At 38.2% G+C, this 17,660-nt stretch overlaps 1 protein-coding gene across 15 annotated transcripts in view; it reads right to left on the bottom strand.

Annotated features, from left to right (window-relative positions):
* ADCY2 (adenylate cyclase 2) overlaps positions 1-17,660 on the bottom strand; it is a 289,765-nt gene that overhangs the window by 75,000 nt on the left and 197,105 nt on the right. For all 15 annotated transcript variants that reach the window (XM_059694687.1, XM_059694692.1, XM_059694683.1 and 12 more), the window contains 7 exons: positions 16,303-16,414; positions 14,050-14,177; positions 11,078-11,236; positions 10,172-10,304; positions 8,666-8,842; positions 5,030-5,073; positions 1,406-1,486 (listed from right to left, as the gene is read on the bottom strand). In XM_059694687.1, coding sequence (XP_059550670.1) covers positions 1,406-1,486; positions 5,030-5,073; positions 8,666-8,842; positions 10,172-10,304; positions 11,078-11,236; positions 14,050-14,177; positions 16,303-16,414 — 834 coding nt within the window. The remainder of the gene's footprint in view (positions 1-1,405; positions 1,487-5,029; positions 5,074-8,665; positions 8,843-10,171; positions 10,305-11,077; positions 11,237-14,049; positions 14,178-16,302; positions 16,415-17,660) is intronic.

Genomic DNA, 17,660 nt, shown 5'->3' with positions numbered 1-17,660 from the left:
AGACTAATTGGAGGAATCAAAGGTTGGTTAATATAGAAAAAGGACAGAAAATAAAATTTAAGATATATTTTTTACTATAATCATTTCCAGAACTGTGTACTTATGAAACTATAAATCATGTATACAGGTAGCTTATTAAAAGTTTTTTCTTTATTGAGAAAAATCTAATTTAAAAATGCTCCTGAATTATATAAGCTTGGAAATAAAATGAGTGAAATTTATAAAGGGGAAATAAAACCAGCTCATCATTAAGTTGAAAAGCCCCCTAATTCCAGTCCAGATTTTAGTTTCCTATCTGTCTGTGTCCTGTAGGTAGCAGGAAGTGCTCAAGACCAGGTTCTCTTTCCTTGTGTCCCTAGCATCTAACACTGAGTTTTGTAAGCCACGAACACTGGACTGATACTTGAGGAAATGACTTAATTCAAGCCACATGTTGCATTTAGGGCACATAAAGGATCTTTAGGCAGGTGTTAATTCATTGTGCCAGTATATCTGAATTACAACTGTAGCCTGACCAAGATACTTTATTGGGTATATATTCAATTTCACACACACACACACACTCTCATGTAATCTTCTCATAAACCCTATAAATATTTTAAAACAAATACTTAAAATGAACAATGTAGAAGAAGCACACAGTTTGCAAAGACATGCAACTTAATTTTGGAGGCAGATCTCTAGGTGAAAATCATTTACATTTTTCAAGAGTCAACTTTCATGATAAAAATTAGATAGTTGGGTTTCCATTAGGATAGAAACTTTTCCATGGAGCTTTTCATTTGGACCTCCTGATGTTTACACTACAACTTAATTCAACAAACATTTATTGAATGCACATGCACCTGGTGTGGTTTCAGAGGCTGATGAATGTGACTGTTCTGTCCAGGCTATGAATGCCACTACTTTATTTAATTTTTTTATTCATTTCTTGGACCATTTAAAACTACAACAACAATTCCTAGACTGAATAGACATTCACAGAATTTATAGACTTCATAGACTGAACAATATTGTGCCCCCACCTCAGAAAAACCTGGTCTTGACTTCCATTGCCTTCATGAATTCAGATTCTAAAGCATAACACTCTTCCACAATTTGGAACATGGGTAGCTCCATGTTCTCTGGTTTTGCATGGGAATAAATGCATTCTGAATGGATAGTGCTACTTACTATAAATTAAAGTTTTTCCCACAAGGAATTCCTACTGATCTTTCATATGACCTCCTGAACACATTTTGCTATGATTTTTCTCTCCATGTTTACATCTCATGTTTTTTATTAGTAATTTACTTGGAGAGTGTTTATTAGGCAGGAAATAACAATCTTTCCAAATAATAGGGTTTGAAATATCATCTCTGAAATTATCCAGATGAATGATAATTTAAGATTAAGAAGAACTCACTTTTGTGCATTAATCCCATCAATTGCTTGAATCATCCTTTCGTTCAATTCTTCTTCAAATCGTTTCTTTTGTGACTTGGTTCTACATGAAAAAGGAAATGCAATGGGTAAGAATCTTATTAATAAACTAAACATTAACCCAATTTTTCTATGATGCCAAAACCTCTGTTTAATTCTGTTAAACAAGTAAAAAGAATGAATCCATGAACAGCCTTTTCTTTATTAACAGCAGCCACTCTATGAATCGACAGAACTGACTTGAGTTTTTGGTGCAGTAAAATGTGGCCTTACTTCACTTAGAGTGAAATTTTTCTTGGTAATCAAAAGCAACACTGAAGGATAGGTGCTTGGTGTTGGAGATGAAAGAACTTTTTGTCCTACAAGACACATTAGCCCTTGACTGGTTGCCTTTATAAACTTTAGTTTATGACAGAACACACTGGCTTTGGAAATTCCCCTGCAAAAATTCAGTTTAGTTGACAAAATAGTTATTCCTTGTTCATGTTTTCGTTGGTCTGTTTTCAAGAATTTGAAGAACTACCGTCTTTATTAGGCATATCAAAGCTTATTTGTATGTATTTAAATGTTCCTCAATGTTTGAAAGCACAATTCACAGAAAACCCCACTTATATTTGCAGACCACTCACTTGGTAGTGGAAGCAAATAACCTTCAGCTGTAGTATGCTTTGTAAATAAATTAAGCCAAAATCATAGTGAGTTTCACAAGGTTAATTTGACAATTAGCATGAGAAAACCAAAACAATAAATGTTTTAAAAAGTTAAGCACCTGCAAAGAACGAAAGCACAGGCTGGCCCTCGCCAACTGGTCTGCACCAGCCTGTGCCTAAGTCTAGGTGTGACAGGTCCCTGAGTGGGATGTGCAGTGAGCACATGGCTTCTCTGTGTTCTGGTTGGTTAAATTACTGATTGAATAGACTTTCTATTTTGGAATAAAAATAACACTTTTCTGAGTTCAGAACTATCTCTAGATATAGACAAGAAGAGCCAATCAATATGCAATGTCATAGTTATCTGTAATTAATCTCATGGAATCATCATTAATGAGATGATGGACATTGCAATTCCATCAGCATCTGTGGATTTGTGTCTTCAAGTCCTGTCTTCTTTAAACAGGACAGTCGTGGTTCAAAACCAGAATAATATTAAGTGACCCAGATGCAGATACAGAGCCAAGAGGTATTGGCATGTCATATTCCAAACTGCTTGAAGAAGACAAATTATTTATCTTATCTTATCTTATCTTTTTTTTTTTTTTTTAAAGCCAGGAACTTTAGCAATCATCTAGTCTGGCTAATTCTCATTTACAGGGAGGAGCTATCTTGACTTTAGACTTTTTGTTTTGTTTTTAATCAGCCCTTCACTGGACTTGAGTTTCTTGACTTCAATTTGGTGGCTTTCTTTTTCTCAGAATCTCTCTAAGTCTAAGAAGAAACAGTTGTAGGTCCTTGAATTCACAGAAAAACAAAATCCTTCAATGTTATGCCTGTGGCTCACAATGGCATTGCCTTTGTGAATCTGTTTTGGGATTAGCTTGGGCAATGCCTGTACAGCGGTCAATGCAGTAAGCATGGCACATGCAGTGGTCAATAAATGCATATGATTTTTCACCTTTGTATTCACTAATTATCTGGACAAAAATTACTAATCTACAGACAGTGTTCTTGCTTCTGTAATTTGGTGACTTCTGCTAGGGAAATAATAGATACCGCTAGGTCTCATAATCTACCCACCAGGAGTTCTTAACTTGCCAACCAGGGCTTTGTTTCTTTGACTTTCAGCATTTCTGATCTTCCAGTCCTTGCTTCTGCCTTTGGGCCTCACCGATGGCCTCTCCATTGCTCACTGTCCCCAACCCCTATTTCTTTCCAATTTCTCTCCATTATTTCTCCTGAGCTCCCTCTCTAACCTGTCCCACCCTCACACTAGGGTTTTTATATCTAAGGAGACATGGAGGAGGTTGTGTGTTAGCTCAGATGATGCCTCAATAGCATGTCTAGCATGTGACACTGCCTCATGGCCAGGCTGTAGGCTCAGAGAGGTTTTATGATGTAGGCCATGTGACAAAGCCAGGGTGTTCGAGGGAAGCCCAGGTAAGGCTGGTTTGAAAGTCTATCTCCAGGAGGCCCTTAGGGTCACCAGAGATCACCCACCACAGAGGCAAGGGGAACAGACATGGAGGGGACCCTTGAGAAGGCAGACAGGACAGGAGAGCAGTGAGGAGCGCAGGCTTTGGCACCAGAGTTAGGACACACATCCTGGCCTCACCTCTGCCAGCTGCCGACTCTGGGCATTCGTTTAACCCCCTGCACCTCAGTGTCTTCCCTTCTTAAAGGATAATGGCCATAGGGTCTGTCTTGGAAGAATACTAAGGACGAAATCAGATTTTCCACATGCCTAGTCCAGATACAAATGATAGCTTTTGATCACTGTCTTCCAGACCGCAGTCATCCCAGAAGACACTGCCCACATAACCCTGGTGGTCCACTAGGCATTTCCTGCTGGCATTTCAGAAAACAGGTTCTTGCAGCACAATTTCAGGGAGGGGCAGATAGACAACAGAAGAGACATCGAGAATAAAGTGAAAGGATGGTCACAACATTTCTGTGCACAGTTGCTCGCAGACTTGCTAGCGCTTGCTTGGCCGGAAGAGTCACACACTCTTAAGGTATGCTATGGGCCCATGATATTCCTTAAAATTGGCTAGGGTTCTCTTTAATGTGGCACTTGTCACTTCAAACATAACGCCTCAAAGGCCCAGAACCCAATTATCCCTGTAACAGAGGGCTATGGGTGTTCTATCTCAATGTTAAAATTTCAAATGTTACACAAAATATAAAGTAGAGCTCATTAAAACCAAGTCACCTAGAGGGATTCTGGGGTGATGTGCACTCCTTGCCATGCTTTGCAGGGAATGATCTACCTAATTGTGTTTACTTTTTACTTGGATACAATGTGTTTTCTGTAAGAATAAACCCACTTCTTTGTGGGGGGAAAAAAACTGGCTTGAGTTTTGGGCCTTCCATGAATTATCCTACTTACTTCAATAAGAAATACTTCATCCCCAAATCAATACTACAGTATAACTCCAACTCCCAAAGCTAGAGGAACGTGGAAATAAAAGATATTAGTGCCTGTAGTTCTACCATGGGTGGTGACTGGGGCCTGGAGACATGTGTGGGAAGTTTTTTTTTCCTTTTTAGAGAGGTTGGTCAGCCCTACTTTGTACCATAGAAAAGCTAGACTTCTTTTGCTTTTATCTCTAAGATTCAAAACAGAAAAATGTAATTTTAAGGACCATACTCATTTTAAGAAAATTCCATTTTTTGCTATTTATTAATATCAGGAAGAATCATTTTAAGAAAATAATTTCAAGTTCTACAGTGATTACCAGGTGGTGTTTTCTTTTTCTCCTCTCTTAATTCTAATAGCATGATACTAATAATCCTATTTTTAGAAGCTTGAGAGCAATTTAATAGGGCTCTTCACAAGTAGCTGCTCTTTTAGAAGAAGTAGCCTTCAAAATTACTATAATTGATGACAATTACTTTCAGAAATAAATAAAAAGTGAGCTTTTAAAAATTAGAATATGGAACATATACCATACCTTAAGGTGCGATTTTGAAAATTGTGTTGGCCCATTGGTACATCCTATAAAAAAAGGATATTAGTTGCCAAAAATATACTTTTAAAATAGCATTGCGATGATAACTATGTAAAACATATTTCTTCTTTTATCATGAGAAATTTCAGTTAGGTAACATATAATTACCCATGTGGAACAAAGACTTAACTATAAATGTAAAACAAGATTAAAAACTCAGTTTATATTTAAAATGTTGGTGTCTATAAACTGTGGATGCCAAAAGTATCAGACTGGTTGTTGGAATTTTTAACATTTACATCTTAATATTCAAAGATATGATTTCAAACAATGGCCTACAGAAAAATCATTATTAGAGTCATGTAAACAGCTTACAATCATTTGAAATTGTAGTTTGGCATCAGAAAAATATTTAAAAGTGCTTTACAACATAAACATAACCACAAAGTCTATAGTCAATCCTTACCATTAAACTGTGAAGAAATGGTGCCATTGGTTAAGAATGTGTATTGGGGGGACCACTTTGTAAAGTATATGACTGTCTAACCACTATGCTGTATACCTGAAACTAATACAGGATATTATTGAATGTAAACTGTAATTGAAAAATAAAGATTTGACATATGAGTGCTGGGAGTTCCTGAAAACAGAATGAGAGGAAGACACCAGTCAGGGTTTATCAATGGGACACCCACTGTTAATGTTCAATAGTAGATCTAAAAAACCACAAGATTCATCGTTATACAGTTATAGTGGAAATTAAAATTGAAACAAAATGGTTCTAAAGAAACTTCTCTTTGCTGCTTTATCTCCAAGGTTAGGGTAAGAAATGTGTTAAGGGAATACATTTACCTAGGAAAAGGTAAAGCATTAAAAAAACCCCCACAAAACTAAACTCCAAGTTTTCTTATATAAAGTAAAATAATACATTATTCACCAGCTCTATCAATGTTGAACCAAGAATCAATGGAGCTCTACATAGGGGATTGGATAAAAGAATTAACTTCCGGCAATGACAACTGTTCAATCCTGGGATGTATTAATAAGAATGATTATTAATCATTTCTGAAAGTGAGTAGGAACACAGCTAAGTAACCATCATATGGGCTTCATGTGTTAAACAAAGCCTTGGAATTTTCTTAAGTTATCTTATCTTGCTGCTAAAGCAGCCCTTAGGCTCTGTATCTGTGACTAGTGAAACCAGCCAGTTAAGAAAATTGAGTTTGTTCAAGAGGTCCCTCTGATTTCATAAACAACTTCCGGAAGCTTAAAGCACTAGTCCTTGCAACATTCCCTGAAGGAGGCATCTTCACTAACATAACAGATTAAAGTCAGGTGAAATATTTCCTGTGGTCCCATGATGAGATAATGAGGGAGACAGGCACTGTTAAGTCCTGGGACAATAAGACTGCTGAGAAATAAACAACCATAACAATATCAATAACACCTGGACAATAATGTTTTCACAGGTATACATAAGAAAAAGGACAGAAAATCATGTTCTAATATTTATACATGGTTCTAATTTCTTGAAAACCAACCAACCAACTTCTGATGAACAACAAACACAATGAGAAATATGGTTATTAGCCATTAGCATTAATAATAAATGTAGCATTGAGGCAAAATTGTCCAAATTATTATTTTTCATAAGAGTGATAAAAGCATCGACTCTCACTGACAACTTGATACTAGCATCTTAGGATGCTTTTCCTCTAACAGCTCTGAATGCTAAAAGGTCCCAGATGCTCCAGGCCCTCCTCTTTTGATCTCTTCTCTTCTTGATAATTCCATCCAGCTCCATGGCTTTAAATACCATCTAAAACCTGACCCCTCTCACATTCACATCTCCAGCTTGGGCCTCTTCCCTGAGTTCTAGACTTGCATATCCAGCTGCCAACCTCCTAGCTGCACTTAGATTCTAAAAGGCATACTGATTTGAAGATGTCCATTAGCAAAGTCTTGATTTTTCCATTTTAAATCTCTTGATTTCCCTATAGCATTTGTCATCGCAGTTAATGTCATCATCATTCTTCTAGCCTTGCCACTAAAAGAAGTGTGAATTCATCTTTGATCCTCGTTTTCACACATATCCACTCCACCACAGTCTGATTTGCTCTACATTCAAAGTAGACCCTGAATTTGCTTCTCACTGTATACACTACTAAAATCTCAGCATAAGTGAGCATCATTCTCACTTGGTCCCCTGCACTCTTGCTCCATTATTGCAAAGCACATTCTACCATGTCTGTTCCTCACTTAAGATCCTCTAGTGACCTCCCACTATACTTACTAGTAGAGTGAATTAAACAGAGTTACCTTAGTGCATCTCAGCCTGATTGTTTGCTCATTGTTGATGACACTACAGCCACACAGGATCCTCTCTGACCACATTCATTTCCATCTTAGAACCACTGAATTTATTGTTCTGCCACCTCCTTTCCTAATTTCCTCCTCTCCTTCTCTGAGACGTCCCCAGCCATCCTACCGAGAGTAATCACCCATGCACTCTCATGAACATCACTCCATTTTATCTTTATCATGGCCTTCTGCAGCTCCTAAGATGATCATGTTCCTTTGTTTCCTAGTTATATTCTCTCTCTTCCCAATAGAATACAAATTCCTCTAGGACTTGTCCTGGTGGTCTCCTTTACTGATGGTCTGGTAGGTCATAGTCTTCTGTCAAGCCACATTTATTTTTTAGTTTGAAAAAGAACAAGGGAAGTTGAGAGGAGAAACATAATTAAGTCAAACAAGAATGCTGAGCCTATAGTGCCTGTAGTACCTGTAGGGCCAGTTTGCATTGTTCTTCCATTGTCTTTGGAAGATAAATGTTGGTGTGTCGAGACATGCTGGGAGGTTTGGAAAACTGGAAAGTGCCCACTTTCACCTGACAACTTGGTATGTTTCTTCTCAGAAGTAATGGAAAATACATAACATTCCATTTCCTTTCTTTACCCCAACTCCATCGCTATTAGAGCTAATTTTACTCAGAGATCATGTTAAAATCTAATGATACCATTGGGATTAGTCTAAGTGCTTAATTATATTTATTTCTCTCTCCTCTATGGTTCTATTTTCTATCTGCATTGCAGCCATCTTATTGAAAATGTCCCTGTTGTAAAGAACCTTGAGACTTTATTCTCTGATGGAAGTTGGAGAGATATAAACAAGGAACTGCAATAATAGCATGTACATTGCTGCCGCCGCAGCCTGAATATTGGGTGATGAAGAGACCATCTTAATAATGCTGCTCAAACCTCAAGGACATTATCCCTCCACTTGTTCTTCTATTAAGATGCTCAGGTTTTCTACTGAATGATGGCAAAAACAAAGCACAAAACACAAACTGGATTTTCAAAAAAGTTCAACTGTATTCAGTTGCTACGGTCAGTTGTCAATAATGCAGTCTTAGGGTTATAAAGTTCTAATGCAAAATCGCTCTGGGTTAAAAGCCCTAGCAATGTGGGGTTGGCACTCATTCATATCCTAATAGCTATTTTTAAGGGGCCTCTCCAGGAAGTCAGAGATGGTAAACTTGCTTCATTTTAAGTTATTTTGGCAGGCGATGGATGCCTTTTGGTTTGGGGAACAAGCCTTCATTTAGCGCTAAGATGCTTTGGAACGTGGAGGACATACCGTGGTGCTGATCTTGCCGTTCTCTGTGGTCATGCTGTCTCTGTGGTGCAGGTGTGCAAAGGGCTTGGCCGCCCCCCAGGACTCCAGGTACCGGGTCATGCGCACAGAGGCCCTCATCTTGGCTCCATCGAGGGTGTGACGAGTTCTGAAGAGGTGCTGGGGACTCCGTCGTTCTCCCTTGGGTTGAGGAACTAATCATTACACTTGGCATGGGAAAGCTGTACAACCTCTCCTTCCTGCTCCACCCCATCAAGAAGTTTCCCTTGACTAAGCATCTTCCTCTAACATCACCCCTTCACCTCTATGGCTTCTGCCCTCACTCCTTCTGTGCTACTGGCAGGCAGTGTTATAAGCTGTTTGAGCTGAGTCATTTTTTCCCCCAGGCAGCAAAAGTTACCTGTAATTTAAACTTAGGAAAAATAGCCATTTTAATAAACATTTTTATAAAAAGTAAATTTTTAAACAGATATGCTGATCTCTTCTAACTTTTTCTTGATGGTGAGTTTCACTAAAGTGACAGGAATAGATATTGAAGCTATTTTCTAATGCTAAATGGTCTAACCTACCAATGATTTGGTGTTCTTTGCCTAAACACAATGTTTTCATGTTCTATTTTTGCCTTTTCCTTATGGTACCCTCTCCCCCCATCATCCCACAGTTTTTCCTGCTTGTCACAGTGAACTAAAGTTTGCCACCAAAGGTAAACCTAGGGTCTGAAGGAGACCACCATGAGTAGATATCCACACATCCACACACTTGATCCTGTTGACTTTATGATACTGGTTTTGACAGTTTAGGAGTGTTTCTTGCTTATATTTGCACCATTTAAAGCTGTGTGATTTAGGATAAGTTACATAAACACTCAGAGTCTTGGAATCTGAATCTTTAAATAGCAATAACACTCATTTGTCAGGAGTTGAGAGGCTAAAGGACATGAGGGCTCTAAGGCCCTCATTCTGGAGGACATGTGGCATGAACAGAGGAGGAGTCGGGTCCCAGCCTTCTGGATGGGTGGGAAGGTCTTCCAGTAACAGAGGGTGTTACTCTATGAAAGTTAAACGTGTCTGTATACCCCTGTCCTCGCACGAATATATAGGTGATACTTTATTGTTAATATTTTAGAAATTCCTTTTATTCCCTTTCTTATATGTTTATCCTATTTCATCTCATTCGATTTTTTATCATCTGAGGGCCTAAGCAAAATATTTCTCTTTAATTTCCCATCTGTCAGGCTGCTCCCAGAAGCACCACAAATTAACATATACATTGACTAACAATACAACCCTGTCACAGAGAGCAATTATTTCAATTGTTTCTTTAATAAATACATTTAAATGCATTATTTAAAACACGCTCCATAATTAAAATGCCATATGCATTTAAAGCTATTTTAGAGGCAAAGACTTACTTAACTGAAACACATACTTATACAAGTAATTTGCTCCTCTGCCTTTTAATCACAGCAGTCATAGGCCAATTACAGTATAGACTCTTTACAATACTGACCTTGGGATTGATTACAAAGTAGGTTTTCACCAGGTGCTGCTTTAAATATGGGTCCCTGATGTCACCGTCCCCTTCCTCCACTTTGTAAGCTCCATTCAGATGCTCCAGGGTGACAGAAGAAATATGGACACGTCTGAAATTCCATTTAAAACCACAGTCAAGATAGATAAGGAGGGAGATTATTTCTGTGACTTCAGAAATGAAGGGAAGGCTGCATGTTCTTGGGAAAATGGACTGTGATAAGGCTGACAGTCTATTAACCAGGGCTTTAGAAAGATGCTTCTGGAGGTCAGGAGCTACTCCTACTTGGAGGTGTCTGCACTCACAGAAATTTGTTTGGTGGGTGTGGTGAATAACAGCAAAGGAAGCTTGAGCATAAAGAATTTTTGTATATAAGGATATTTTCTGAAATGCCTGCCAGAGGCATTTTAGAAAGCATGCTGATCTGTATACAAATAGGAGTTTTCTTTCTCAAAGTTTGCTCTCATTTTTCTCTAAATTAAAGTACTTGCATTGGAAACCTCTTGTCTGAAATACGCTCTAACCAGAGACGGATGCCACAGTTTTCTCGTTTTAATAGTACTGGTTTCAGAGGTCACCAATAATAGAGAAATGCCATATCTGCACTGCAGTATAAAACATCTTCAACTTATGTCCCTATTCATACATTTGCAAATAAGTAAAAGTCTATAATTAGAATCTGATATCCACAGTCTTTAACCGTGGGTCACGGGGGTGGTGGAATTGGGACTTGACAGGTCATGTTTATCTGATTAATGTAAGAGGCTGTAGGACATGAATACCATAGAAACCATCCAACACTGAGAAGTAAGTTATTAACCTTCTGACCTATCATTTCTAACCATGCAGCCAACGTAAAGAGAGAAATCCAATGTCAGGCCTTACCCTGGGACCCCTCCAGCTTCCATGTGATTGGCCAAGGTAACGTCATGCGACCACACATCGTACTGCCACTTCTGCAGGCCAATCACGCCGCAGAGGACATTCCCGGAGTGCACTCCCACGCGCATGTTGATATCAACGCCAGTAGCATCTCTCACTTTCCTAAAAAGAAGGAAACTTACATCACCATCCAGGAACAGCCTCTCCTTCCTTTAACTCTTGGCCAATTTTCAGGGCATGTTATTATTCAGAATTTCTCAGACTGTTGGAAATATTGTCACGAATTCTTCTGTAGCAGAAGATTACTGCCTTGAGCCAGAAAATGGTTTTTCTTTCTGATTCTTCTTCTTCACCCTCTTCTACCCACCCCCCACCCCAACTTGCCCCCTGGTAATCATCATACTGTTGTCTGTGTCTATGAGGTTTTTATTTAATCCCTTCAACTTTGTCACCCAATCCCCCCAATGCTTTCCTTCTAACAGCTGTTAAAAATACCTTAGGACACTGTCTTCAACTCATTAACAGAGACAAAGGAAAAATTTCCTTTAAGGGAAAATGCTTATTTATTTCTGCCAGCTAAGTACATTAATCAATTAAAATGTTATTGTAAAAGAAGCATACAGGAAGGTATCCCTAGTTACCCGGAGAGAATCACCCCCAGAGGCTATGTGAAAAGAAACAATGATGTTGGTTGCAACACAGCAAAGAGGAAGGGTTACCAGGTGTGGCTGCAGTAAATGAAACTTAAACGGCTCAAAAAGACTAGGCAGAGATGTCATGCTTAAATGGTAAAATGACACCGTTGGTGTTTGCTAAAAATGATAAAAAGAAACAAACCTACAATGTAAAAATAAATGGCCTCCTGAAAAAAAATAGCAAGTTATTCCCTTCCCATCCCTTCTCTTCCTTTCTTTCCCTGCCCTTCCTCTCACTCTATCTTCTTTTATATTAACCGCCCCTCCACCCCCAAAGACAACAAACAATGCAGGCCATCCAAACCCTTCATTCCTGCCCACAGGGAGAGCCAGAACATTTACATAATGTAGAAGGTCTGCCCCTGACACTCTGCCCTCCATCAGCAAAGAGTGCTATGGCAGCCCAGGCCCAGTATGGTCCTCACCTCTGGGTCTTTGCTCATGATTCCTCTCTCTGCTCCCCACTCCCCTGAGGCTCCTTTCTCTGACAGGGTGTGTGTGTGTCACAGGGCCAGTCTGCATTGTTCTTCCATCTGTGGCTTAGGCATGCCCTTCTCCTCATCCAGGAAGGCTTTCTGGTTGATATAGGAACCCTTCCTAGGTCCTCCAACCTCCCAGAGCTCAGCTAATACCCCCATTTGTGTTCACATCTGCTCTCAGAGTGTAAGCCCGGGGAAGACACAGACCTTGTCCAAATGGTTTGTATACCCATGAGTGGGTTCAGGGCCTGGGGCAATGTAGACACTCAATACAAGATTCAAGTTTATTACTTGACCTGGGTCATCTTGGAAGAATTTACTTTGTTTCATCTTTGGGAGATAAATAATTTGTTGTAAACCATAATTGTTCTTAAGATTTTACCTCATGGAGGGAGAACAGCTCCAACCACGTGGCATTTCTGTACTGAAACATGGTCAGCAGAGAGCCAGGGGGGCATAAGAAGGGAAGGCGAGGCACTCTACAATGGCCATTGTGACAGAATTGACTGGTTGATGATTTGACTCTTTTAAAATAGTCTCCAAGTCCTATGTATCTTTTGTAGAAAAAAATGAGTTGGTCAAAGGTTCAAATGAATTCACTGACCAAGTGTTTTAATGCATGCAGATGCAATCTATGTGATCTATAGAAAACTGTTGAAGCAGTTGCTTAAAACTTGCAACAGCAGTAGACACATTTTCTAGTTTAAGAGGAACGTTAATGACTTACAACATCAGGATCCTGAATATCACTTCCTTGATTAAGAACAGTTTGCATTCTCATGACAGGAGAAAAAAACACCCCTCTCTAAGCCTTGGGAACATTCCAAAACTGCAGCTGAAGTGCTTCCGCCATGAGGCCTCGGCAAACAGGGGACGAGGAGCTGAGTAAGTGAGTGTGGATCCACACACGGAGGGGAAAACACAGGCAAACGTTCACAGACCCATGTTTCTGGTTCCTGTGACAAACCCTGAGATGATCTGGCAAAATTCCGATGCCAAGTGTGTGCTTTCTCCTCACCATCTTAAAAATTTAAAATTCCTTTATTCATCCTCACCTTATGCTTTAATAAATAGGAATGAAATGCTTGCCCTGGCATGTGAGAGAGAACAAAGAATTCCTGAAATTGGCTGTGATGCCCTTTATTAGGGGGTGTAACAAAACAACCTATTAAGGATCACTTTGTGAGCTGTGTAGGAGCCAAATAGGTGACACATAACTGAAACCACACAGAGCTGAGAATTGTTGACTAGCTGAAGTAGTTTTGGGCTGTGTTTGTATATTAATTGCTGCCTGGTGATAAAACTACTTTCTTTCTTACAATTTGTGTGTAGCCATATTATCTGTCAGAAATCATGAGGGATCCTAAGAGTGCAGTTTCCCTAAGATCAGAGAAGATATTTAAATTTTTAAAAATCACTTTTGAAAAAACCCAAAGTTGTCCTTTTCCATAGATTTCTAACTCAGTTTTGCAAAAAATCTAAGGCTAAAAATAATAATACAAAATACTCAGAGGAGTCATACTTTGGATCAAGTTACTCACATACCAGTAAATGGGTCTCTGCATGTTTACATTTATTTTTATTTATTTTTTAAATTTATTTTTAATCTCTTTATTGATTAAGTTATTACATATGTGTCTTTATCCCCACATTACCGCCCCCCATCCCTGCATGTTTACATTTAAATGTACAATAATGCATTTAATGCCAGTAGACTGATAAATACAGATAGTGGCATCTGAGAACTGCAGCTAAAATTATTAAACTGTTTAAAGAAGATCTTACTAAGCATTATACTTACTTTATGGCTTCACACATATCCAGTCCCATTTTCACACAATTTTTGGCATGGTTGGGGAGTGATATTGGGAGTCCAGACACACAGTAGTAGCAATCTCCTAAAATTTTTATTCTCATACATTCATTCTCCTGGAAGAAAAAAATTCACAGAATTTCAGTTGCATTAAAGCACCTATATGATAATTTAAATTTGCGAATATCATCAAGAGCTAATCCTACTGACAGAGCGAGTAGGATTCATGGGGAGAGAAATGAGAACAAGTTGGATTTCTTTTCACTACCCATCAAGAATGAGCCACCATCACTCACATGCCCATTTGCCAAAGTACGAGAAGAAGGGAAAGGGAATGAAAGGGGAAACAGAGAATGTTCTGGAAATATTTCTACTTAATACTCATTCTCCTTAGTGTAAACATCCCCAAACACTGATGCTAAAATGAAACATTCTATGCAGAATAGAATCTTCCAGGGTAGAAAACGATGATCAGAACGTCACTGGAATTAGAATCGATGTCATTCCCTACTATGGTCACAGTCTTTGTTTATATTAAAGGTTCTTACCTGCAGACATGTAGCTTCTGATATACATTTCCATCATATAATAAAGCACCATTCATTACTGTCAAGTAATTTAAAACAATTCTGCCCTGGCTGGGTAACTCAGTTGGTTAGAGCATTGTCCCAGTACGCTAAGGTTGCAGGTTAGATCCCGGGTCAGGGTATATACAAGAATCAACCAATGAATGCATAAATAAATAGAATAATAAATCTCTCTCTCTCCCAACTCTTTTCTTTCTCTCTAAAATCAACCAATAAAAAATAAATAAAACAATTCTTACAGATTCAACCAGTTAACTATAAAGTTAGACTAACTCATCATTTTTGTTGTCTGGGTTGTTTTTATAATATGGAGATCAACTTCATTCATATGCTTCAATCTTATACTTCTAATCTTTGCATCTAGCTTATAGACTCTTCACTAAAATAAGAAAGTCCAAAAGCAAAACCAAACACATATTTTCTTTTCCTTCCTAACAACAACTCAGACTTATGTATAAATTGAACACATTTGACATAATAAAACAAATATAAAATTTTTTTTGTTCTAAAGCATATTATAGGTTTATAGAAGATTTTTCATAATTCTTTCTTTGTCTGATGGAGAGTGGTTGTACTTTGATGCTTATCTACAGAACTATAGATGGCATGCTAGTAATTCCTGATAACAGTATCCTAAGTAATAAAAAGGCAAACAAATATTTTTTTGATAAGGCTACTCTCTCATATTTCCTGCATAGATATTCTCAATCTAGAATACAGAAATCTGAAATATTAAGCATAGTGAATTCTTGACACACTTACCGAAGATTAGTTGACCATATATGCTTGGGTTTATTTCTAAGCCCTCTATTCTATTTTATTGGCCTATATGTGTGTTTTTATGCCAGTATCACACTGTTTTGATTGCTGTAGCTTTGTAATATGTTTTGAAGTAAAAAAGGGTGCTGCCTTTAGCTCTGTTTTTCTATAGTTTATTATTATTATCGTTATCGATTTCAGAGAGAGGAAAGGGGAGAGAAAATGTTTTATCAATATTCCCACCACAAACCCTAACAGTTCCAATAAATAAGGTTTAGTATGGTTTCAGATCACTTGCCATCATTCCTTCTCTATAAAACTTCTTATAAATGAACATATAAATAGCAACTACTGAACTTGTTTTTTTCTTGAATGGCACAAGGATCAATGAATAAAAGTGAGACAATAGTCAACAAAGGGCTTAGGGAGAAGTTATGCATCCTACTTTAGGGGTTCTTTTAGGATGCTTCTTAACAATGAGAATACATGATAGTTACAACATGATAGTTATAACTGGATGAGAGGAAACCATGTTTCCAGCTTCTTGACATCAAAATGCCTAAAAAGGGACCTTCAAGTAGCATAGTGCACAGAGATATGCAACTTAAATCTCATCATTCAAAATGTATTTATTATATGTGTGCTGAATTATATATAAGTAGAAGTTTTAAAAATAGATGAAAATGTGTTAATTACATGCTATGGCATTTCTCACCCTTGAGTTAGGCTTGAGACTTATCAGGAGGGCTCAATGGCAAATAAATCCAACACATTTACAAACAACATTCCTAAAGGAGGCTTTCTGTAAAACAGTAAAAAGTTGATAAGGGGCCAGAGGAAAAGAAAGCCAAATTTTTATATATCTTCAAAGTGAAAGGGAATAACTAATACTTACCTTTGCAATTTGATCGAACTTCCCAAAAAGTTCGTTCAGCATGTGGACCAGTTCTCCTGGGGAGCAGTCACTGGCCAGCCGGGTGAACCCAACAATGTCAGCATAGAGGATACTGTGGGAATGAACAAAGGGGGAAGTGTTTGCAAGTTTATATTCATTAAGAAGGTAATGCTATATTTTTCTATTCAAAGAGTATATACTCTTTTTTCATTTTTTATTTTCAGAAGAAAAACGTCATTTCCCTGGAAAGGGAATACAAAAACACTTTGCTAAACGTTCCCAGTACATTTTTATGTTAAATTTTTATAATTAAAATGAGAGAAAATAAGTCACATGATGCACTTTTCATATTCTAGTCTATTCTTACTGATCACCTCTTTCAGGTTCAGCCCCTCTCTCCCTCTGGTTTATTTAGTAGTCATCCTGACAGTCCATATCACTGTCCTAATCCTGATATCAAATAGGTATGCTTCCATCTGTTACATAAATTTGTACTATAAGAATTCCTAAAAGTATAAACAGTAAAATAATAAAAGCTGTTTTTATTCATTTAAAAATTCCTGGAATAATAATCTTCTTAAAGAAAATCTTCTTACCAAAAGATTCTGGATTATTTACTACCTGTGGGGATGAAACAGTTAGGGTATATTTTCCTAAAGCTCAGAGTTTAGTTGGATGATGAATTAAACAAATAAAGATACCTAAAATGTCCAAATACAATGATGATAAGTTCTATAAAAGAAAACAACAGGCTGCTATAAGAAGGAATGGTGTGTGTGTGTTGGGGGTGGCGGGGAAGGAGGAGGGGTTGGGCAGGAGGTGGGCATTAGATGGTGAGGAGTCCAGGAAAGTCACTCTTAGGGAATGACAGTGCAGCCTCCCTTCATGCCAGTGGGACAAATCAAAGCAGGGGAAGATGTCTGATTCAGCTTTGGTTGTATGGAGTTGGATGGTGGTGTCTGCAGAACACCCAAGAGGAAGAAGCCCATTAGGTAGGTGAGTACGGAAAACTATGGTTGCGTTCTGTGTCTCAGCACACGTGGATGGTAATTAAATCCTGGGAGAGGGCTGGAGAGAACACAAAGAGTGAGCGGAGAGCTCTGAAGATACTAATTTTACAGGAGAGTTAGATTTAGGGAAGAGAAAACCACCAAGGAAACTGTAGAAATAAAACAAAGGGGATAGGATGTCTGGAAAATGAGGGATGGGGGAATTCTGTGAGTTCAAGGACAAGGGACAGGGGCCACGAAACCTGAGCAGTCATTGAGAGAAGGGTGTGGAAGTATGACAAACACAGATCTGGGACAAGACAGTTGGTGAATTTAGCAAGAATGAGTTCTGTGACATGGGGAGGTTAA

The sequence above is a fragment of the Myotis daubentonii genome, chromosome 4 (assembly GCF_963259705.1).
Source record: "Myotis daubentonii chromosome 4, mMyoDau2.1, whole genome shotgun sequence".
In the NCBI taxonomy this organism is placed as follows: Eukaryota; Metazoa; Chordata; class Mammalia; order Chiroptera; family Vespertilionidae; genus Myotis; species Myotis daubentonii.
The sequence above is the reverse complement of the archived record's forward strand: the minus strand, read 5'-3'. Positions and strand labels throughout refer to the sequence as shown.